The sequence below is a fragment of the Apteryx mantelli genome, chromosome 21 (genome assembly GCF_036417845.1).
Source record: "Apteryx mantelli isolate bAptMan1 chromosome 21, bAptMan1.hap1, whole genome shotgun sequence".
NCBI lineage: Eukaryota > Metazoa > Chordata > Aves > Apterygiformes > Apterygidae > Apteryx > Apteryx mantelli.
Genome location: NC_089998.1, coordinates 2,493,168 through 2,517,706, shown reverse-complemented (window position 1 = coordinate 2,517,706; position 24,539 = coordinate 2,493,168). Strand labels below are relative to the sequence as shown.

At 47.3% G+C, this 24,539-nt stretch overlaps 1 protein-coding gene across 1 annotated transcript in view; it reads left to right on the top strand.

The window, feature by feature from the left end:
• Positions 1-23,778, top strand: part of DAB2IP (DAB2 interacting protein) — a 232,340-nt gene extending 208,562 nt beyond the window's left edge. The window contains exons 10-16 of the mRNA XM_067309020.1: positions 2,098-2,299; positions 2,954-3,132; positions 4,790-5,663; positions 8,639-8,791; positions 13,037-13,230; positions 14,818-14,905; positions 18,015-23,778. Of these exons, the coding sequence (XP_067165121.1) occupies positions 2,098-2,299; positions 2,954-3,132; positions 4,790-5,663; positions 8,639-8,791; positions 13,037-13,230; positions 14,818-14,905; positions 18,015-18,182 (1,858 nt within the window). The 3' untranslated portion in view covers positions 18,183-23,778. The remainder of the gene's footprint in view (positions 1-2,097; positions 2,300-2,953; positions 3,133-4,789; positions 5,664-8,638; positions 8,792-13,036; positions 13,231-14,817; positions 14,906-18,014) is intronic.
• Positions 23,779-24,539: the final 761 nt, after the last annotated feature.

Below are 24,539 nucleotides of genomic sequence, written 5' to 3'. Positions count from 1 at the left end.
CTAGGTCAGGGAAATCATTTAAGTTTCCAAAACAGCACATGTTTTATGAACAGGAAAACAGGCTATTCTTACCATACAGAAAAGCAGGCTGGGCCACAGCAGAAACACCCAGGCAGAGGCAGGAAGTTTGTCGCATAATGGCAGCGCTGGGTAGGGCTGATGGCATGCACGCTACCTACCTCCCAGCAGAGGCACCAGCAGGGCCAAACTCCGGACAGCAGCACTGGGGTGCATAGCTCAGGAGTCATTCTAGTGTGCGCTGGAACCCTTCCTGTTGTTTAAATGCAGTTGTCTGAACTTGGAGGGCATGAAAAGAGAATGGGAACATTATCAATTTCTAGCTAAGCCCATAGGTTTGATGGAAACAAAGCAAGAGATTTCTGAAAATCTTTCCACTGGCTGCAGCTCTGAGCTATTTATCCTGAGCTCTGATAAGTGATGAGCTTTTGGAAATATGAATGGACAGTTTCCATCTAAAGCTTCTTAGATCTGGAAACTAGCTTAGTACACACGCTCACAGGAATGCATGCACATAGACACAGACACAGACAGAAGACATACAAGTGTGTTACACTAGATGACAGAAATTCTCCATATTCCTCATCAATCCCTAACTAAAAGGTTTTCAGATTTTCAGCACTTTGCAAGAAAGACTCTTTAACTAAGCTGGCATTAGTCAAGCCAAAGTGATCAAGCTGAGCTGTCCTGCAGACTGCACACAGCCAAGCCTCTCCTCACACAATCACTGTCCCTGTCACAACACGAACTGTTGCTGGTACAATTGAACCACGAAGCTCTGCTGTGCTCTAAATAAGACATCTGAGAGCAAAGACTGTGTGAAGTGGTAGAAGGGGAAAAGAGGGTGCAGAGAGTCTGCAGGGGCAAACAGGCTGAGCCAGCTGCAGGTGTGGATCTCCAGGGGATCCCCAGAGTGGTCATGCCATGGCTGCGACATGTAGGGCTAGAGTTCGCTTCTGTGCCTGTGGAAGGGAGGGTGGATGTCAGGAGCCACTGGTGCCAGTCTTCTCAGAGGCTTCTCCTGAGTCTGTTTGTTAGGCTACTGGACCTTATGCTAGTTAACAGCAGTAGGCCAAATATTGACCTTTTCACATCAGTGCTGTCATTACACTGAAATGGACTGTTTAGCCCAATCAGTTTGTCTTTTGTCCCTCTAATTTCCCTTATCTCGCCGTTAGTGTATTCAAAGCTTGACGCCTGTCACATTCTCATGCCAGACACATCCTCACCTTGTGAGCTTTTACACTTCAGGACTCTCACAGACAGTGGAGACACTGTTCCTTCTCTCTGACAGCAGGCCTGCTAGAAGTGGCGTGCTACATTAATGCACCAAGGCGGCAGCAACATTCAGGGGCTCAGCCAGCTCTGAAGCTTTGCAGGTGTTGTTGGATGGAGGCAGAAGGCAGAGGGCCTTTGGGTGTTGGTCGTAACATACTGGGAATGAGAATACAGAGCATTTGCAGTGGTGTGATGGTTTCAGTTGCCTGGTGATGCTAGATCATATTGGTCATAATAGGATAGTCCTTCCTGTGAATTCTGGATTCTTTAGAAATGCTACAGAGGAGGAGAAAAAAGGAAAATTTCTGTTTTTCCAAATTTGAGTTTTGGATTTGCACAGAGCTGCGTCAAAGCAGCAAAATCAAGGTTGGCCTTGAAAGTTGAAGGATGCAGCAGTGATAAGGGTCTGGATCAAAGACTCAGATCTGGACCCCTCTGTTTTTTAATCTCTGGACTAGGTTGGGCTGAGTGTTACAGTCTCTTTATTTCCAGCAACGTCTTACATCTGGAGGCCATACCCTCTCTCTAGCCTTCACGTTTATTTCTACTGCTCAGATCCCATGCTGATGATCATCTAGCTGGGCTAGGCTGGACTTCATTTTGGCTGCATATTTAGTGAGGTACCAGTTAAGTGAAAAAGTTAAGTGCTTGCTAGCAATCTAGTGATCCCAAAGGCTTTGAAAGGGTTTAGATGCTGGAGGAAAGGCTCTAGCATTCTTCTCTGCATATGTACCTGACTGTTCTGTCGACTGTACCTCTGTTTACAGGGTTTAGCTGAGATTCATATTCCTGTCTTGACAGGTTTGGCAGCAAAGAGGAATATATGTCCTTTATGAATCAGTTTCTGGAACATGAATGGACTAACATGCAGAGATTTCTGTTGGAGATTTCCAATCCAGAAACCATCTCAAACACAGCTGGCTTTGAAGGCTACATTGACCTCGGCCGGGAACTCTCCACTTTGCACTCGCTACTCTGGGAAGTCATTTCTCAACTGGAGCAGGTATCTGGGGGAAGTCACAGGGGCAGGCTTTGAGGGAAGTGCAGTTGGCCAGGGCTGGGCATTTGGACCATACCACACCACACACCTCCCACGTCCAGCAGGTATCAATCCATTAGCTGTATCTGTGCATAGCATAGCTGTTACTAACGCTTAGCACTTCCACAGCCTTTGCACATGCTGTAGAAGTAGCTTATCCTTCGTGTCTCTCTCTGAGGCAGGTGAGTATAGTTTTTTCCTGCTGTTTATCACATTGCAGGGGGGGTGAGGATGGAGGGGCAGATGGCATGAGAAGGCAGAGCTGTTGAACATCAGGCCTTTTGTCAATCCCAGCAGATTCAAAAGCTTTATTTTTAATTTAAAAGGTTTCTGTCTAGAAACCTGGACCAGACCTGGCTGTAGCTGTCTTTTTTCTGTGTCTATAATATGCTTTCTGGTAAGAATGCTTGCTTCCTTCCGCCCTGCAGCAGCAGATGGCTTCTGGAGCCACATGCCCTGGGGCAATCCATAGCCTCAATAGTGGGGGTAAATGATGGAGAAAATTAATGCTGCTAACAAATAATTCACTGCAGAGAGTGCTCAGCAACTGACAGATCCCACAGTTCTCTAACAGGAAAGCAAGATGTTTGTAATAATTCTACCCTCCTTTCTCCCCAGGGCATAGCAACAAAACTTGGGCCTCTGCCTCGGATTCTGAGAGATGTCAACTCAGCGCTCAGTAACCCGGCCTGCGTGCAGGTCTCAGTCACGACTGATCACACTGCATCCACTCCTAATGCCGGCAACAGCATCTCTGCTGGGCTACAGAAAATGGTGATAGAGAATGACTTATCTGGGTAAGAACATAAGAGGTGGCCTGGCCACAGACCAGTGAAATACCAAATATTCTACTACCAAAGCCCAAGCACCTGCAGGGATAGCCATAACAAGGTGTAGTGTGGAGTCACCTGATCCAATGGCTAGGCTTTCTGACTGCAGAACGGATCCTGCATGTAGTCAGTTTGCCAGTCGATGGGCAGTAGTGCAAGTAAGTGGCTCCATCCTGGGCCCATCATGAGCCAAAACAGGAGGGTTGGTTCTGGTCTCAGCTCTTGGCATGGGGTTGCAGAAACAAAATGCTCCCCCTTTGAGGACTTGAGGGCTTGTTCATACCATCCCTAGGATGGTAACTATCACTATTAAATTCATTAGGTCTCTGATTGAGCAAGATGTATAGGATTGGCCTTATCCAAGACACAAGTGCTGAATTTAGGGAGATCTGAGTCTGGACATTTCTCTAACAGTCCCCAAGTTAGAGAGGCTTAATAATCAATTCCATTCTATTCTGTCCGGTTTTTATAATGCTGGCTATTTTTAACAAGCAGTGATTCACACACACAGTCACCAAACACACTTTTTGGCCTCGTTATGTAAGTGCGTTCATTCATAGGGAAGATTAATCTGTTGCAGACCTACAATGTTTCTGTTTGTGAAAAATGAAGTAGAGCCTACACAAACTGAAAGGCTGCTAATAACTTAGTTTGTAAGTGGAAACTACATGTTATTTAACAGTTTAATTAGGAATGAAAGGCAGCAATAGAGCTGGACTTGCTGTAATCAGAGCTTTCATCTCTAATGCTTCCCAGCATGAGGTATAGTTATTTAAATTTAAAGCTGTGGAGAATCTCTGACAGTATGCTTTCTCTCAAATACTTGCTTATAGTACACCATTTTTGGTCAGAGGCTATTCACATTAAGCTACTGCAAAGCTCTTTCTTCTTATCCACTAGAAATCAATACTGCATGAATGAATCCGTTACAGCAGGAGGAATGGGTGGATAACCTTCAGTTGCTACGATTTAGCTATGCTGCTGCTTAGAAAGCAACAGCCAGAGTTATTATTGATAATAATTGTTAATTATTTGCATTGCATAGATTCTTGGAGGCCTAGTCAGGGATCAAGACCCCACAGTGCTCCATGCTGTACAAATATTGGCTAGCATGCCCCCAAGAGCTTCCTGCTTAGGTATAAAACAAGGAACAGGAGAGTGGATACAGCAAGCGGGAAGTGGAGACAGTGACAGATGCTGGACAGCATGACGAGCAGATCACAGCTAGTGAGGCGCAGCCTCTGGGAGTGTGTCCGTGAATGCCTCCTATGCACAGTGCAGCCCTCTCCACCACACCTGCTCACACCCCCTTGCTCACCTGTCTACACCTGCTTGTTCCTCCAGGGTTGGCCCAGGACTTCTCTGCACTCTTCTGTCCTCCCTGCACTCTCGCTGCACTGTCCCTCTGCGCGGACAGGGCCTGGCCTGGCCTGCCCAGCTGGGGCAAGCCCCGGCTCTGTGCCCCGCAGGGGACTGGGTTATGTCCCTGTTCCCACAAAGCTGCGCCATGGTGATTTCTTCTGAGTGATAACGTTTTCCTGCTCCAGTGCAGCATTCACAACTCTTCTTTTTTTTTTCTTTTTTGTTTTCCTCTCCTCTTCCTTATGCACTGACTTCCCCGCAGTCTGATAGATTTCACACGGTTACCATCTCCAACCCCTGAAAACAAGGACTTGTTTTTTGTCACAAGGTCTGCTGGGGCTCAACCCTCACCTGCCCGAAGCTCCAGTTACTCAGAGGCCAATGAGCCCGACGTGCAGATGTCTAATGGCAGCAAGAGTTTGTCCATGGTGGACTTGCAGGACAATCGGCTCTTGGACAGTGGAGCAAACGCACCTGGCACTGCTGACTCCCTCAATGACAGTCAGTCCTCCCTCGGGCAGCTGCAGGGCGTATGGACCACACGGACTCAGCAGAATAGCGTGACGGGCATGGCCACCGTGCGTCGGGTCGGCCAGACCCCCACCACGCCGAGCGGCGAGAGTGCTCCCGGCCGGCCCCAGCTCCTGGCACCCCTGTCCTTCCAGAACCCCGTATACCAAATGGCAGCTGGGCTGCCGCTCTCACCCCGCGGTCTGGGCGACTCCGGCTCTGAGTGCCACAGCTCGCTCAGCTCCCACAGCAACAGCGAGGAGCTGACAGCCAACAAGCATGGCTTCGCTGCTCCTGCCGGCAGCGAGGACTTCACCCGCCGGACAGGGGAGCTGGCCCGCCGGCAGCTCTCGCTGACGGAGAAGGGAGGCCAGCCCACCATGCCACGGCAGAACAGCGCAGGACCGCAGAGGCGGATAGACCAGCCGCCCCCTCCGCCTCCGCCTGTTACCCGGGGAAGGACACCACCCTCCCTGCTGAACACAGTTCAGTACCAGAGACCCTCCAGCGGCAGCATGATGTCCTCCTCGCCCGACTGGCCTGGCAGCGGGGCCCGCCTCAGGCAGCAGTCTTCCTCCTCCAAAGGTGACAGCCCTGAGATGAAGCAGCGTACGATGCACAAACAGGTTAGTTCCCGGAGGCTGTACCCAGGAGAAACAGCCTCGGGGTTTGAAGGGACTGGGCTGGGGTCAGGCCCCGAATCTGGAGAAAAAATTGGCCACGTGGGGATTGCTGCAGTGGGAGGGGATGTCATGCTGGTTTTGAGTCAATCTATCAGTGCCAGTGCCATGGTGGCATGTGTACATGGGGATGTACCTTGGCTCTTGCGCTCAGCTTGGCCTGAGATGGAGGCCCTCCACGGAAGGGGACACATCGGTGTTTGTTCTCTGCGTTCCTCCATTGTGTGGTGCGTCAGGAGTGTGACTGCTGCAAGGCAGTAGCTGGTGGAAACACGAGAGCGATGGCAGCCGTGCCACTGTCCTGCTCTACCATCTCGTCACTGCTTTGCCTTTCCATGTGCAGGCTGTCATCCCATGCCATAGTCAATCCAGCACCATCTCACAGACTTGGACCAGCTCCTAATCTTCTCTTGTAAATAAAGAGTCTCCATGCTGTTGCTACTGTTCCACCAGAGCTGCAGTGCTCCTGGACACTTCTGTTTGCTCTTTTAGACCCTCCCGTAAGGGAATCTGGGGAGGTGAGAGCGGTACGGAAGAAGTGTTTTTCCCATCGAGAGTGAAGTTCATGCTGTACAGAGCTCTGTAGTGCTTCAGGTCTCACAGCACATGCTGGTCTGCATAGAAATAAATTCTGCTATTCATGGTGCTAAAAGTGAAGGCAGTGGGTCACAGGCCCAGGGCCCTCTGATTTTCCTGGCATGGGTAAATTTTTTTCCTAGGGCTTATTTATTCATTTTTTAGGGAACTAATCCTATAAAAAATCAACACAGTAGGGACTCTCAGTGCCTAAAGGAAGAGTTTTAAAAGTAATACAAACGCAGAGAATATGGACAACTGGCAGGAGCTTACTGCATCTCAGCTCGGACATGGTATTAAGGCTCCTTGTAAGCAGAACAGTGTTGAAAGAGCAACAGAGAGTTAGTTTAACTACCCCTCCTTTTCAAGGCAGCTATGGAGGCCTTTGTCAGTGCTGCCCATTAAAGGCTGTTTTATCAGCCTGATCTGGAGCTGTTCTGTGCTCATGGTATTGATTTGTAAGCGCTGACATTAGCAAGCATGCCATGTAGCAGCATTTGTATAATGTGGATCGATACTCATTAGGTACAGAGGGCACAGGGCTCTGCAAAGCAGCAGCCTGTTCGGTAGAAGAGTTTCTTCCAGAAAAAGAGAGCAGTGAACTGCTGGTGACCTTTGAAAAGCTCTGGCAAATTTGTTTGCACACCTTTCATCCACCCTCATTCTCCTCTCAAAGGTTCTCTCAAGAGTTCAAGTCCTGAAAATGCCTCTCCTACCCCTAATCTGCATATTTTACTTTGTTAGATGCATCTTTACTTTGTTAGATGCATCTGTAGATCATAATGAAACTGCTTGTTCATAGTTGGTAGTATTTAATGCGATCTGAGAACAAAGTAATCCCATGTGATGGCCATTTCAGTAGAATTCCCGAAAGCTCACTGCAGCCAGCCAGAAGCGCTCCCCCCTACCTCTGTGAGTTCATCTATTGGCCTGAGTTTAAAGTGGGCCAGGCCAGATCAATCTCTCTTTCACTTCTTCAGATAAGGCAGAAAGAGGCAGAATGACTCATGCACAGTGGTCTGAGCTCTGTTAATTGGCAGTCTTGGACCAATGGTCTTTATGTTGCTGAAATGAACCACGATGGTCATTGCCAGTGTTCCTCATAACCACAAATCTGAGCAGTCGTCACAGGTACAGTGCCTGAGCTGAAGATGCAAGAAAGAGCAGAAAGCCACAAGTCAGGGGAGGATTTATAGCAAGTGATGTTCCATGAACTGAGTCTGGAACTTCAGATTTAAAATTCTGGAAAAAGAAGACCAGAGTGAAAGATGGTATGGGAAATCTCCCAACCCCAGTGAGGTGATTAAAACCAGTCCCCAGTCCTTCAGAGTACAGGATCTCCTGTTCTGCTGCTGCTGCTGACAGGGGCTGGTTTTCTTTACAGTCAAAAAGAAGAGGATGTGAATGGAGGAGACAGTCCCTTAGATTTCTGACTTGTTAACTGGTTTCCTCTTGGCCAGATCATCCAATATGCCTTGTGTTCAGCCTGAGAAACTATTTACTGCAGTTTATAACCAACCAGGATGGAGGGGAAGTAGCGGCAGGTTCACTTCTTCAAGGTTGTAATGTGCTTGGAAAATACTTAGGCAAAGGTGTTCAGTTTGAGTTTGCCATCCCTGCCCAGGCTAGGAAGGCAAAGCAACAACTGTGGCTCTCGCTCACTGACAGCAGAACAGCACGCTCGGCACGGCTCCTTCGGCTCCCATAGCTACATGAACAAACCTACAGATGAACTACTAAGATGCTGAGCACTTAGACCTCTCCAGCATTGTAACCATGGAGTATCATCCAAACAGAAATCTTTATTTTCTGAGAAGGCACCAGCATGACCAAAAGTAGTATTTCAGTTTGCATATCTGCTTTTGTGTATATGAAATCTCCACAGCAAGCAAAAAGACAGCTCAGTAAAGCAGTCTGAAGAGTTGAGTGAAACCTCTGCTTGCCGTGAATATACCATGTCAAGCCAGTCTGTTTGCCTGCAGCTCTGCACCTTGACAGGTCATATTGTTCTGAGGTAACAGCAGGACCTGCTTAGAAACCAGGACCTGTTGATTTCAACCGGATCCCACTAGTGCAGCTTTGTAGGACTGTTCTGTGGGGACGGCAGACGGAAGAACTGGGCCTACCAAAGGCTGTCTGACTTTATCGACCTAAAATGATGTGAGGTGTGTTAACAGGAGTTGTTCCTGTTCCCTGCCAGGCCACTCTGGTAGCTCAGACCTGTTCATTGCTGTTTGAGCAGCACGGGAGAGGGCTTGGTTGGAAGGATATTCTCTCTCTTTCTAGCTTCACAACCATTTCTGTTACAGGTTTTTCTTTTGTTATGGTTGTATGTTTCATTGTAGGCCCCTTCTCCTGTGAACCCCAATGCCCTGGACCGCACTGCTGCTTGGCTTTTGAATATGAACATGCAATTTTTAGAAGATGAAAGCATTGACCCAGATTCCAAGCACAGGGATAAGCTCAGGAATAAGGACGAGCTCAGCCAAGCAGAAAAGGTAAAACCTGATTGGATTGAAACAAGTTTCTAACTAGAGAGAGGGTTTCCTTAACTGTTGTTCACCTAAGCACACTGGGGCAAGGTGGGCTGTGTGGCACCTCACTGTCCAGGAGAGTGGGGTGACAAGCTGCTCTGTGCCCTGCTGCACCGCACTGCAGAGCACTTTTGGGGGAAGGTTTGGGAGGTCTTCACATACTCTGTGACTCAGATTACCTTCTGATGAAACCAAGTAAGAAAAACAGGGGCCAGGAATCAAGTGCTGAAGCTGCTCTGGGACATCACCTGAAGCCAGCCAGCCAAAGCCTGTTATTCCCCCATTCCTACTCCCCCCCCCCCCTTTCTGGAGAGGAAGAAAGCTTAAAAAGTGAACCAAACATACGCAGCAAAGAGGCAAGGGAGTAAGACAGAGGCAGCCTCATGCCTCACAACAGGGACATGTGGCAAGAAGCAGCTTCCACACTAGAAGGCTGTAAACAGACCTAAAAATTAAGGCCAGATTCTGGTCTTGAATATAGCACTGGAGCCTATGACTTCACTGATGTAGTGACACTGCTCCAACCTTATGGTTATGTCACCCGGATTAGGGACTGGCCAGTCTGTGGATCTGTCAGGGAGTCGGTTCCAAAGTATTCAGTCTGAGCCTGCATTTGTGGAGAGGCTCTACACTGTTGGAGGAACAGAGGCGTACTGCTTCCTTTCCCTCCTTCCCAGAGAAGCCTGGAGTGGGAGCAGCAGGGAAGAGACCGAGTACCTCTGGGAAAGGGTCAGGGTTAGAAATTAGGATGCTGCAGTCAGAGTTGAGAATTTCCTGTCTTTTTAAATTGCTACTTCTGCAAGATGCTTTCTCAGCAGCCTGGCACTGCCAGGACATCTGCAGTAGGCCACAGTTAGCATTTGGGACCTTTTCTGAATGTGCATTCCTTTTGTCGCATCAGCCATGAGTTACCACCAGGCCAGCTGGAACTGCAGACATGACCCTCCATGTACCTTTTTGCTGTTTTCCATCAGAGTCATATTTCTGTTTCTGTAAGAATAACCTTCCCATTCTAATTTTGCTGTGCTATATTGCTTTGGGACTAGTTATCTGTTAACTTCAAGTGAAATGCCAAAGTCAGGTATAGTAGGGACTGGACATACAAGAAGAAAGCTCACAGTTTCCCCAAGAAAAATATGGCAGTTGTTTGTGAGAGTTCAACCCACTTTTTACTGGCTTTCTCCTCCTTAGATACTCTTGTAAAAACAGAGACATGCACTGATCAGGTAGCAGCTGATAGAGAAAAAAGCTCTGTAATTAGCAGACTTTATTTCCAGATGTATAAAAAATCTTGAATATGACTTAAGCACAGAAGGTAGAGCTCTTTTCCCTAGCAGAGACACCAGTAGACAGCAAATGAAAGAGAAGGTGCTGTCAGGCTGGTGTATCATGCACTGGGTTACTGCTGCATTTGGTCACTGAAATGCTTCAAAAAGGGTTCAGTGCTTATTTGAATCTGAAGTGGACATGAAAGTGGTGGGCTTCGCTTTTGCATTGGAACTGGGGGGTGAGGTGAAATGCCAGAGAGCCACGCAACAAGAGGTGTCTGCTGGCCAGCTCCAGCTCACACTGCGAACTCCCGCAGGCAGGCAGAAGGCACTCCGGTGTGGACACTGTGCATGCCAAGCGTTGTCACTAATCCCTTTTCCTGGCAACCTTTCCTGTGAAATGGGCTCAACTTTTAACAGGTGGGCACTCACATGGACTGCTCTATTTCCATGCCAGCCCAAGAGGCCGCTGCCCCGTGGGAAGCGCCAGGCTCACCCTGTCCTGCGCAGGGAGGGGTTTGCCAGCGCTGGGCCCTGCTCAGTCAGGGTAGACCGTGTCAGGATTATAAATTCTGACAGTATTGCAGCAAGCCCCTCGCTGCCAAAAGTTCAGATGTAGCCCCCACAGGAGCCTGGTGTCTCATTCCCATGCAGCATCTTTTGTTACTTTGTTGTCATATCAGTCACTGGCATTAAAGATCTTCATTAGCATAATCTCTCTCCCCATTACTGTAAGACTTGAATGGTAACCAAGAATGAGACAAGTGTTCTAGAGACAGGAACGACTCCTACGGTCTCTGAGGCCTCTCCTGCTATCATTTGAGCTCACTTACGCTGCTCCTATTTTAAGGCTAGGGTAGGTATTCAGTCTTTCCTGTTTGAGCAACTCCCTTCTGTCTGAGTGTATTGCTTCTGCGCAACTGTATGGGTGTTTGTGTCCCCCCCATCACTCCAGGTTACATGTGCAAACTGTGTCTTTTCGGTGCCTCGGTGAAAGCTTTGCTTAAAGGAAAACAGCAGTGATCTGTTGTGACTGTCTCTGCCCAGGCAGGAGGAGCTCATAGGTCATTCCCATTCTGCCTGTCATGGCTTGAATACTTTGGCGATTCAAGAGACCATCAGCATCATAAATTTTCAATCCAGATGAGTCATAGTTACTTTTGCTCTCAGCCAGCCAGTCAATTTGTGGAGTGTTTTGATATTAGGAGAGCTGGGTGGATTTACATGAGCTGGGGAGCTGGCTGACTGGTACACGTGAAGCAGCACGGCTGCGTCCCCCTCTCACAAAGAGCTGGTCTTTTGGTAAAACTCCCCAGCAGGACTCTCAAAATTAGGACTCAACAAACAGGTTCATTGTTCGAATGCTTACACAGGTGGACATGGCCAAACCTATTAAAGGCCATACTTTCAGCTAACGAATACAAGATTAAGCACATTTCTGTCAGTTCATGAATAACAATGTAGCCTTTTGTAACATGCTTTAAAGCATATTTGAAAAATTTTCATGAATCAGATTCTTTCTTGCCTCAAACACTTTAAATAACTTGTCAAAATATCAGCTCCATGTTAATTATTCTAAGGGTTATTACAGTTGAGATTTTTTTTTTAATTATTTTCAAAGATAAATTTTTGAAATTAAGTCTCTTCTCTTGTACAGATATGCACTGGAGTTTTCCTTTATCAAAGCAAGTTGTACTGAATGCTGTGCTTCTGCAGTAGCTGAACCCAATTTTACTGAGTTAGAAAGCTCTCTTTTCTTGTAATTGTTTTATGTGATTCTTTTGCTGCTACTGATTTTAGTTCCATTTGTAGTACAATCTGTGGGGTCTTGGCTTCATGCAGCCGCTCTTCTCCCATTGAACCCTGGTTCACATCTGATTCACGTTGTTTAAAATAACGGGCCACAAAATGCAGTACTGCTCACTCAGCCTCTGACCAGCGTGCCCAGCTCCTGCCATGTTTGTTAGGAGCCTGTCTGACATCCATTCCCTTCTGTGAGAGTTGAATCTGGCCCTGCCTTTGGTTCTGTGGGCTGCAGTCCACTGACGGCTGGCTATATATTAGCTCAAATCCCCTACGGACGCTAGGTGGAATTAGAGCCACGCAAGGGCTAAGTGACCAAATGGAGTGCCATCTGGCAGCTGATTGATGGCCTGCGTGAGGTTAGTTTGACAGCCCCAGTAGAAAGGCTTTTACTTTACAAAAACCAATGCACCAGTTGACAACTGTGCTGGCAGTCTTGGAGGAGGGCTGGCCTGCCAGCGGAGCCTTGCATTGAAGCAAAGCTTGCATTGCTATGTATTGTGCAGTTAGCCTGGGCTGCTAAAACCCCAGAGCAGCTGCTCTGCTCTCCTTGCTTGGGGACTTGCCCGGCCCTTCATGAGAACTGTGACCACTTTGCTCTGAGACTAGACTGGCCTACATCAGTTACTGCAGCAGTGTCCCCTGCCTGACGCAAAGAGGGAACCAGCGTTAACAGCTCATGCTTGGCCTTCAGCAACTCTGAAGCACCCTGTGTTTATTGCTGTAGACTGGAGAGCTCATGTGTAAACCCAAAACCCCACCAATGCAGCTTTTTCTGCCTGTGTTTAGCCCTGCACTGTTAGTTTGAGGAAGATCCCACATGCATTTGCCATTGAGTCACCCTAACCTGCATCCCCATGTGAAATGCCAAACTCTGCTAACAACCCATTCTCTGAACCTGCCAGTGACCTGCCATCCCAGAGGAACGCGGCATCGCTCCTAACGCAGTGTGGAGAAGACTGAAGAGGTGTCGGCGGCAAGCGGGGTTATCTGATGCAGTTTTGCAGATAGGCCAATGCAAGGAAAGGGGCAAGACTGGGTTACAGGGAAATCCTGGCAAAGGCAAAGCCTTACTAGGTAACATGCCACATATGTTTTCTCCTCCTGTGTCTGTCCTTGCGTACTATAGTACCAGCAGGATCTAGTAGTGCTGCAGGACAAGCTTCGCATCTCCAACAAGAAGCTGGAAGAGTATGAGACACGCTTCAAATGCCAGGAGGAGACAACCCAGAAGCTGATGCTGGAGTACCAGGCCAGGCTTGAGGAAAGCGAGGAGCGGCTCCGGAGACAACAGGAGGATAAGGAGATCCAGATGAAGGGCATCATCAGCAGGTACAGGGAAGACGGGGGGGTGTGCTCACACACAGTGCTGTGGATCAGAGGAAGGCAGGCACACAGCCTGGCTCGCGTTAGGGCTGACCCCTGCTCAGGAGAATTAGATTTCTTCGGACATGCAGCCAGGTTTCTCATGTGGTTTTCCGTTGCTTGTTCCTTTCCTGCCTTTCTGGGTTACAGCCCCTGGGGGATTCCCAGACTCAGCTCTGCAGACCCTGAATCTTCAGGTCCCACCCAACACTGTCATCTGGGACAAGCAAAAATTCACATTTTCCTGACTCTCAGAGGCAGAACTCTGGGAGGGAACTTAGGGCTGGCAACCAGCCCTAGCTCTCAGAGGATCTGGCAGGCTGGCTCTGTTTGTTTCAGAAGTAGATCTAATGGCTGAAATGTGCTCATGTTTAGCTGAAGATCTCATCACCATCCCATTACTCACAGCTATGAACCCCCTTCTCCCACCCAGGGTAATGTGGTGTTTATGCTCCTCTGGCACATAGACTTTTCCAGTCCAGCTAGGTTCATCTTTACCTGCGCCAAGCCAACTTAGATCTTTTAATGTGCCTTCATAAATTGGTTATTCTTAGCTCTCACTTTTCACTTAAGCATTTGGGCAGTCTGCTCTAGAAGTGTCTAGAGAATTAACACCCAGAAAAAAAAAAGATTTTGAAATACTGGTTGGTGTGTGAGAGGAAGTAGTGCCAATGATTACGTGTCCCCTGCGTGCTTGAATGCACAGCTGCAGGTACCGGGAACACCTCAGTGCGTGCCTCAGAGTTGCAGTTTCAAATGAGAGGGCTCAGCCTTTTATGGATGATGGAGGCTGCTATACAAGGCCTGTTCCAGCTGCAGACTAGCTTCTCTGCTATTTCACACCTCTTGCTCTGTGCTTCAGAGACATACATCACCCCTTTGCCTCCTCGGGTGTCAAGAACTAAATGAGGAAGTGATCTGAATCATTCACCATGGGTGGCTGATTTAGACGTGTAAGACTAAGGTCTGGGCAGCTGGATGTGACAGAGACCAGCAAATGTAATTAATGTATTCTTGACACTGCATGCTTGCTACAAAAGGCCATTACCTTTCAAAGTGTTTGATCCTGCTAAGAAGTGATCAAAGCAATCTTGCCTTAGTGGTAAAAACAGCTTCCTGGGTCACTGTCAAGCCACGCGAGAGCTGGGAGCGTGCATGGCTTAGCATGGCTGCAAGACAGAGACTGAAATTTTCTGAATGGAGCAGATGAAGAAATGCTCTGTGGTACACACAAGGCACTCGGGCCTACCCTAAGCTGTCACTGCCCTTTCTTTGGGGGTGCTTTGGATGTGCTGTTCTTTTTTTTTTTTCTTTTTTTTTTGTCTCTCGTAAAGAAGATAGATAGCTTTTCACAAAGCCACCAGCTCCAAACCAATCTGTACTATCAGGAGTCTGGGGAGGTGAGAAGTTGCAAGGCTACAGGATCCTTCCCCCTGCCCCTCCTCCTCCTAGTGCTCAGATTACCTCCTTAAGCAGTACAAACCACTTTCCAAACAAGGGCTATGTGCTCAGCATCCTAAAAGCGTGTGTTTTTCTTGCCTGTTCTGCTGCCAGACTGATGTCAGTTGAGGAGGAGTTAAAGAAAGACCATGCAGAAATGCAGGCTGCTGTGGATTCCAAACAGAAGATTATTGATGCACAGGTGAGTCCCTGATACCAAGAACTGCAGCAACTTTCAGGGTAAGTCTACCAATATGCAAACCCCCTGCCATGCAGCAGTGCCAGGTCAAGCATGGCAAGACTGCCTGGCATGGGGCAAGATAGCACCAAACTGAAGTCAGTGAAAGAGCACATCAGACTGGAGCATGATGCTATTTATTGTCACAGCATTTGTATTTGTACAGCTGTTTCCAGCCTCAGAGCTTGGCAGGCAACACAGAGGATGTGGGAAGTGACAGTATACAAAGCAGAGAAGAAATGGCAGGAGTAAAATCTTGACAAGGGAATAGTGTGACAGAAGGGCCAAGGAAATGACATGGAGAAGAGAGTGCATGCATCAAGCTGGGATGATTTGTGGGAGTTGGGTGACCTGCAGGATAAGAGGGGAGCTGATGGGAAGAAGAAAAGCCTGTAGCTAGAGAGTAAGGTGGTATTGTGACAGTGCTAGATGATTTGCCTTATGCAAAAGGTCAGCATATAGGAGTAACCACCCTCTTCCTTGCAGGGATGGCCACAGTCACATTCATTCAGTCTGTGGAAGGATTGTACCCTCGCTGACTGAGGCCCTCGAGGTCCCTAGAGCTTTGCTTGGTGCTTCACGTTCAGTTCAATCCCAGCTCTCAAACCACAGCCTGCATCTTTGCTTGGGATTCATTTTTCACAGCTTCCTGAGCTGACTAGAGCAGCTGCCCCATTAGGGTTTTATGCAGATTCTTTCACAAAGCTCTAGCTACAGGTCTATGCCAAAATGAAGGAGACCTGGATTCAAATGTTGAGTAGTGTTTCTCAGCCCAAAGGCTCTTTCTAGTCTCTCAGACTAGAAAGACTCTAGTCACTAGTCTTTCTCATTCTTTTGGATGTGCAAAGTGGCTTGGCTGGAAGCAGGGCATTAGATTAAGTGGCACACCATGGAGAGTGCAAAATGATCCTGCTGGTTGCTGTGAATCTCCTACCCTTGGTGATGGCACAGGCTGAAATGCACGTAGGGATTAGAGGAACACCTTAGTTCCACAGATCGAGCCAACTTAGCCTCGCAGGAACATAGAGAGGCCTGAATGCTGGAAGCCTGCCTTGTTCCAGCCCTCTGGACAGTGAGCCAGTGAGCCAGTTTCCTGCCATAGGAGCACCTTTTGCTTCACTACAGAAAATCTGCCTGAATGACGCTCTGCTGTATAACTCCTGGGATTCAGAGAGCTGGCATGGTCAAAGATGGAGATGAGCAGGGCAGAGGCAGGTGTGGTTCCCTTGGGCAGGTTCAGAGCCTGCACAGTTCCAGTAATGCTTGAAGGACCTGGATAAAAAGGAACACACACGCTGGCCAGAGTAAAGCCAACACATTCTTCAGCCTTGGGGTTGTGGCTTGCAGAATTAGGAAGCTCAGTTAGCTCTACAGATTGCAATGACAGATGGGTATTGCATTATGGAGAATCTGAAAATATGGTCCATAATCTCATAATTTGTCTAAGCAGAGATCAGTATTTTCTCAGCAGCTAGACTTTCCTGCAGTTTGCAGTGCTACTGTATTCTAGGATTAGTTTTAAGGACCATATTAATCACTTGTGAGTCACCAGTCATGATTAATTTACTGTATAGCTAATTAAAAAGGAGATCAGACAGTAGCAAACTTCTTGAAAAAGAATCACTGTTTTTCTGTAATTTGTTCAAAGCTAGTAAATCAGCATGTTCACTTCTGCACTCAGGCAAATCCTAGCAGATCAAGGGGAGCCTGTTACTGGGATCTGTGCAGATTGAGGACTGCCAGCAGCTCTCACCAGTCTGCCTTGTACCTGGCTAGTCCATATCACCTTGTGTGTTACATGTGAGGCTGCTACCATGACCCTAGTACAATCAATAGCTTTTAGCTTTTTGTCATCTCAATCTGTACAATGTCAGACTTTGTCATAGAAAGTTATGCACAAACTGTCCCTTTGAGGTGTTTTTACTCCCTCTTGCTAATGGGCAGACGAAGGAAGGTGACTTGTTCAGTGTCACAAACAGCAGTGGCAGAATCAGACTGTAACACAGAAGCTCTTTCTCCCAGCCTTATAATATTGCAAAGTACCTGTAACAGTAGTCACTGAGAGCAAGGAACTTGCCATCACAGATGTCCTGGGAGGCCACAAGTCATTTAAACTATTAATTTACACTAACAAAATCAATTAAATGCTGACATGAATAACCATCTTGGGAGAGAGCTGGATTTTAGAAGAGGAATCTTACTCTCAGTCTAACAGCTGCAGATAGGCTAGAAACAATGCAATGAGTTTCATAACTGAAACTGCTTTATCTCCATTTTGTTCAGGATCAATTAGAACATAATGATAAAATGAATTTAGCTCTAATTCCACTTGTTTAAAAGCCTGATGCATTAAAAACCTCTGTAGGCCAAGCGGCTAACCATGGAGAACTAGAAAGAGGCTCTGTTAAACAGCATCATTTGGGACAGCAGCAGCTTTCATGGGGACTTCCTGTTGCCAAAGCAATTCTGAGAATGGGATCGAGGCTAGAGAACCTTCTACCTAACATCACTATAAGAATCATATACGAACTAGGATACTACCCTACAGGGATTGTTGCTTTTCTGAACTGGCCCAGATATTGGGGTTCTGTAGTTAGCCGAGGAATGTATTCTTAAAATCACACCTCCCAAACCAGAATTTTAGAAGCTTTCAATCTGGCCTCTCGGAAGGGAACGCAGGCTTTGCATGAGCCCATCACAGCTCAGCGGAGCTCACAGACAGGGTACAACCACAGTCTTGCAGTCTGACTGAGGCTCCGGGCTCAAACATGGCCTGTGTGTTGCTAGCTTGGAGCACAGGCAGAGCTCACTTGCCTCTGCTTGCTAGATGACTGCTTGCTTGGCAAGCAGCAGGGGCAAACATGGGCTAAATACATTTGCAGACCTGTTAATAGCAGTGGGTTTCAGTAAATGATTTCTTAAAAGAACAACAAAAACACCTAAGGTTGTCAAAGAAGAAGGGTCCTGGTCCAAGAAATTCTAGGTTGCCATTTTGGAACTAGCCCTGTCATCACAGAGAGTCAGGTCTCACACATTTCCACTTACAGTTCCCCTTCTGCCTATTTGTTTGCAGGAGAAACGCATTGCTTCACTGGATGCTGCCAACGCACGGTTAATGAGTGCCCTTACTCAGCTGAAAGAGAGGTACAGCATGCAGACACGTAATGGGATCTCCCCCACAAACCCAACTAAATTGCAGATTACAGAGAATGGAGAATTCAGAAACAGCAGTAATTGTTAACCCATGGAGGGCGCTGCCGCAGGAGAGGAGGCCTGGCCAGACAGACCGTGCAGCAGCAGGTGTGAGCCCCGGCTTCAAAGAACGGCTGCTCTCTCCCCCCCTCCCAGAGAAACCAGCTCCTTACTGCGGACGGCGCACTTGACTGAGCCTTTGTGGGAGATGCTAATGCCAGCACATTGAGGGGACGAAAAGACCGAGTGTGAGATGAGTGGCATAAGGAAATACCATATATTTGAGAATCACTGTCACTGTCGGATTTAAATCAGTGTTTAATGTTTAAACAAAGTAAACTTTTCCTTCCAAACTGCCCAAAGGATATGCCTCAACCCTCCCGGCAAGGAATAATGCCCTTGTCATTGCAGTAAGCAAAATAAAGGGAGCTGGGCAGAGCCGGTGGCAGGCAAGGCCCAGTCAGTCTAATTAAAGCGTGTTCAATAGGTAGGTTGCTGGCAGTAACAGCTCAGGGGAGGATGAGAATGTATTGCTGGGACAGCATCTCAGGGTAGCGCCAGCGGCAGCTGAGTGCTGCTGTACATGGCTGTACTAGGAACCGGCAGCAGAGCTTGACCCGCCCTGCCTGTGACTCCCCTGGAGCACAGCCCTCACTCCTCAAAGCAAACCCTGAGCCCAGGACTCTTCTTACTTGCTTTCCTGAGGCCACTCTGCCATTTACAGCGTGTGACTATCAGCAGGGCATTTACACAGCTAATTAGTGTTTGATTAACAGGGGCCCACAGGCCAGATGAGAGGTCAGGGCTCACTCTGTGCAACGTGGTAGCCAAAAGAGGAGTTGCACGGAGAGCCATGGTGTCAGGGCATTGGAGAAGGTTATGACTAGTACTGCTGGGGCTCCTCTGGTGGGCACTGGGCAGCCAAGGGGAGCAGAGCATGCTCAGGGCCACCGCACGCAAGTGGAGGGGAGGGGAGCTGCCAGCTGGTGAGCAGCTTCTTGAGTCCTCTCTCTTGCTTCCCCTCTCTCATGAATAATGGGGAAAAGAAAGGGCAATAATTCCAGCATATGTGCCCCCTACATGTCTAGCTATAGAATAAAGTAAATATTGCCTGAGCTTGGCCCCTGAGCTGTGAATGAGGCACAGGGGCTGGATTTCGTGGTGTTCGTTGTGCCAGAGGGGGAGTGAAGGGCTATGTGAAAAAGGCCAGCGCCTTGCCTGACAGGGGGTTCGTTATGGGGATGTAATGCTCTGTGTAGAGATTTTTTTTTTCTTTTTACTAATTCTGGGGAGAAAAACAGGCAAACAAACAAGCCCTGAAGAACCATGAAGATTGGTAATTGTATTTCTTTTCTTTCACAGTATGCATTAGAAAAAAAAACAGCCCATTTTCTGGAATACTGTCCTCTTTAAATTGGGAATGAGCACTGCATGGAAATTAACCGTCTCGAAGAATGTAAAACTTGGTCATAAGGGAGTAACCAACAAGAACACCAGCCACCACCGAAAGCCCCCTTGTCAGGAAGCACTGTGCAGGCATAAGCCAGGATTAGACTTTCCTAACTGCTGAAACATGCAGATTCGGCACATTCAGACATGTTGTGCTCAGCGGAGGGGTCACCTCCTTAACGGGGGATTGTGCCGCTGACCTGCCGCCACGGTGTGTTTGTTGGTTTGTGTTTTTTAAGTTAGTACTTCATGGCTCCCAGTCTCAGAGCAGGTCACTCATACCAAGAGCCAGAGAGATTTCTCTGAGATATGGATAACAGTGTACAGTGTACAGGACATCTGCCTATTCCTCCCACTAAAGTTTAATATACTGTTGAATGCTTGTCTTAACTCCTCCTGCCATGTGTAAATGTACAGTCAAAGGGCCTAGGATGTTCACTGGGCTCTGCACAGCTTAGATACCATCTCCAACCTCACGGTACCTAGGCTGCCTGAGCAGGACACTGTTTGCCAGTGAGCACTGCATTGCCATGCTGCCCCACAGCCGTAAGGCTCATTAACAGCATTCTTCTGCAGGCAAGTGTCTTAGAAATTAAAGATGCTTTTTTCCTAAAAGCTTTTGTGTTCCCTGGAAGCCCTGGGCCAAGTCCGGTGAGGCTGCACCTGCTGCAGCTCCGGTCCTTGGAGGAGTGAACATGTTGCTGTGCTCTGAGGTCTCCACACACAGCCAACGCCTGCAGAGTGGCACAATCACAGAGCAGACCCCCCCAAAAGGAGCTCCTCAGAGGAAAGTAATAACTAAGCATTTATGGCATTTCAGTCACCTTTGAATTTTGGAAAATTAGCACAGATGGCTTTGAAGAAGCTCACAAAACTGACAAGGTTACAACTGGAAAAAGACCCAGACAGGCTAGGAGATACACAGGGTACTGTGAACAGTTTGGTACGTACACTTACATCTGCCATTGTCTCAGAGTCAAATACATTGTAAGAACCCTGTAAAAAGACTATTTTAAACTGCTGTTGCCCTGAGATGTATTTTTAGAGCTGATTGTTTTTAAGTTCTGAAATATTTGTGTTGCGAGAGACAGACATTTTCTCAAGAGAAGAATAACATAGACAAATGGAAATGCTAACAGGGCGTGGGGGCGGGCGCCCCACCAGGAACATGTTTCCATTCATACATGGAAGTAATTTTGGGATGCAAAGTTAGTGCTCTCCATAAGAGCTGGAAAAAGAAAACACCCACAAAACAATTGTCCAGCACTGAAGCTAACACAGTACATTTTAATCTTCTGTTCAACCACAAGCCAAGGCATTTCTGCCCCCTGCCCCCCCCCCCCGCCCCCTTTTTTTTTTCTCCCAGGATCTGTCAGAAACTTCTGGTCAACCTCAGACTTGCAAATTGCTGAACGCACATTGTTCTGCTGAAATAGCAGGAACACTTAAATCCTTGCATGGTGAGTTATTAAATGCTTAGAAGTTCCAGAGCCAACACCTTCTGGAGTTGTTGCTTAGTTTCCTGAGCCAGTATGAAAAGAAACACAAATCAGGATGAAGTCTCTTTACATTAGAGGTCCCCCAAGCCTGTTTTCCCCCATGACGCCTTCCCCTACAAGCTTCAACAACTGGACCTAAATATGAACCCCCTGCAAAAGTCTGGGGATAGGTTCTAAGATCTAGGCTCAGCTCTGTTATTTCAATTTATGTTTCTGTTATTTATAAACTGTACATTTGTGTGCACACGCACGTGTGTGTGCATGCGTGTGTGTGCGCACACACGCGTGTATGTGTGTGTGCACGTGCGAGAGTGCAAGTGGCAGCTTGTAAGTGTGAGTGCAGTGTGGCCAGGTTACCTGACTGTGGCCTCAAACCTGGTATCTGGCATAGCAATACCAGAAGCAATTCACAGAGGTGCTTGCAGCACCAGAGTAAAGCAACCACTATACGTAATGTTTTGTGATCTGTTCTATTTTCTTTTTATTCTTGCGCTTTCTACAGTAAGAGGCTGTTCTAGTGCAAACTCGTAAAGTGTAAACAAAACAAAAACACTCGGATTTTTAATCTTAATACAAGTCTTAATTTTTTTTTTTTTTTGGTAAATGTTTCCAGTGTTTACTGTAACGTATCTATCTCACTAACAGTTGTATATAGTAATTTACTTCTGGTGCTGCTTATTTGGTCAGGATTTGGCTGTATCTCACTGCTGTTTTGGAGAGGTGGACTCAAACTAGCAAATTTGGATCCAGACACAGTTTATGATTTCAGCCTCCTCCCTTCTGTGATCTGAGGGAAGGGAAGGGGAGAGAAGCCAACTGGCATCCAGATTTGGGGTTGGCCCACCTCAAGAATTCTGTTTTAGAGTTTTGATTTCGGTTGGTTTGTTGTTTTTTTAAAAAACTGTAGTGAACACTCCTGAATATGAGCAAAGTTTTGTGAAAAGGGGGATGAAGTGGACTGAACGGTATCCTAAGGTCTACTGCAGACTATCAGTCTCATCATTTTGGCCAGGGACTATGGCTTAAGGTTAGTGCCAAAAGATTGGTGGGACAGAAATCCTTCCCCATGCCAACTAATTACTACAGTGGACTCACCAGCCCCTTTTGCACCAGTTTAAGCAAATCCTGCCTCCATCCAAAGAGTCCTGTGCCACTCTGCATTGTCATTTGAGTCTGGTTGGTTTTGTTTTCCAATTTTGCTCTTTTAAAGCACGGACTGCACTGTGAGAACACGCTGACTCCTCTGGCCTGGCAGACAGCCTTGTAGGGTGCTGTGGGATACAGGACACAGGTTCTGCTACTACAAATGTTCCTAAAGGGAGAAGGGACTTGGTGGCCCTGAACGAGGCATTACAAGCTCTCTTAGGAAAGCAATCAGCCAGTAATCACTTCTAAAGTTTAGAGGGCTCATGGGCTTTTCTCTGTTATTAATGTCCATAATGAGAGGCAATAGAAAACGTACCAAAGCCTATTCTGTGACAAACAATGAAAGGACTTTTGGTCGCATCATAAGATGGAATTAATTCACTGATTCATTCTGCCAGGACAGCCACAAGGACTGGCTCATGAATGAAGTCTGCAAGGGGCTCATTTCCCACAGCAATCCCAGGGCAAAGGTAGTAGCCTCGGGAGAAGCCTTTCTGAAGGCAGTTCCTACAGACAGCAGTGCTCCAGCAGTTCCACCAAGGTCACTGCCCTTTCAGTAACATGTAGCTTTGCCTTGAAAGTGTGAAGCAGAAAATGCAAAGGGAACAACTGTGACACTGTCCTTGGGGTGAGCGTGAGGTTTCTTGTGCAGCACTACAGCCTTCTCACCTGCAACAACTGTTGTATTCAACCTTTTCCTTAAAGATTTGCATTCAAAGCAACCTAGGACTTGACAACACTCTGGGCCAGTACGGGAATCTGACACAGGTCAGACTGCGTGGCCACCAAGAGGTTCCTTAACTGGACACAGGAATGGGCACTGCCCATCTCCAAATAGGTCTCTGACTCTTCAGGGCAATTTCAGAGGAAACAGCTTTGCCACAAGGCTTAGAAGTGTCGTACCTGCCCTGCATTGAGAACCAGCCAAGCCCTGCTGCAACCCTACAAAGAGAACTGTTGCCTTTTTCTTTTCCTTGGGGTGAATTACATTGGGGGGCAGGGGGAGGCTGAAGAGAGGGAGAATGATAAAAGCCTGCTAACAGGCAACTCATGGGCTTTCCAAACCAAATCCAATCCCAAGGATGTTATACAACACTCAGAAATAGTCAAGCTTTGGAAAAGGGTGTCACATTCAAGCATACATATTCACAGGTTACATGAGCTGTGACAATGCTGTAAATTCATGTAGTTCTGCATTCAACTACGAGTACCCCAAAAGTGCAGTCTCCATGTTCACGTATTCCTTTATCATACATCACTGTGTCTTAAGATATACCTCTTTCTCTCTGTATATCTGCTTAGGCTGATACTTGTTCCTGATAAGCAGTCGCTATGTTTTATATCCTCTTATAAAGAAGAAAAAAATTTTTTTGTAAGTATGTTTAAAAACAAAAAAAATACAAAGTGGAAGTGTTTGCTGAATCTCCTTCAGCTCCTTTTAAACTATGTAATAATGTACAGAGAAAGTCGTTGGTGTTCAAAGAAATGATGTGGCCGTGCAATTTATGTACATTTGCAATTAGAAATATTAAAGATTTATTTAGATATTTTATATAAGTGTTCCAGCACCTCTGCTCAGTCATTTCCAGGTTCCAGAGCATTCTAGCACACTTTGGCCATGTGCACACACGCACAACTATTTGTCTGATCTGTCTTCACACAGTGCCACATCACCCCTTGTGCTGAGCAGGCCTCCCTCTGTCTCCCCAGAAGCAGCATCTGCACACCAAGCCTCGCTTCCATGCCCTGTCCCATTATGGCAGCTTAAGGAGCCAACCACAAATACCTAGACAGTAAATTCCCATCCATGTCCTTAGCACCACATAGCTAGCACAGGTCACCTGCCTCCTACCCGCTGTGGCTCTTATCCTTTATCCTGTCTTATGCCACATGCAGCTATTTCGGAGCAAAGGGCTTTGACAATGATAAAATGTGCAGTGAAACATTAATGTTCGTACCAAATGAGAACAGTTGCTACTTAAATAACAGATGAGCCCAAACCAATTTGCACACAAGACAGCAGACTAAATACTTCACTCTTTAGTGGCAGCTCCTCTCCGTGCTAATCACTTCCCAGGTGGTTTGAGTGTCTTGCCCTTCTCCAGTGCAGAAATCCAGATGTTTCTGATGGGACAGGAGCTATAGTGATTTCAGCCAGTCCCTTTAGCCCTGTGCTCGACCTTGGAGTTGCTGTGCAAAATGGTGCCACCCCAAGAGTAGGATGTCTGTGCCAAAAAGCTGAGGGGGAACAGAGAGAATGAGGCTTGGGCCGAGAAGGAGAGACAGGTAACATCAACAGAGACACCATGCTG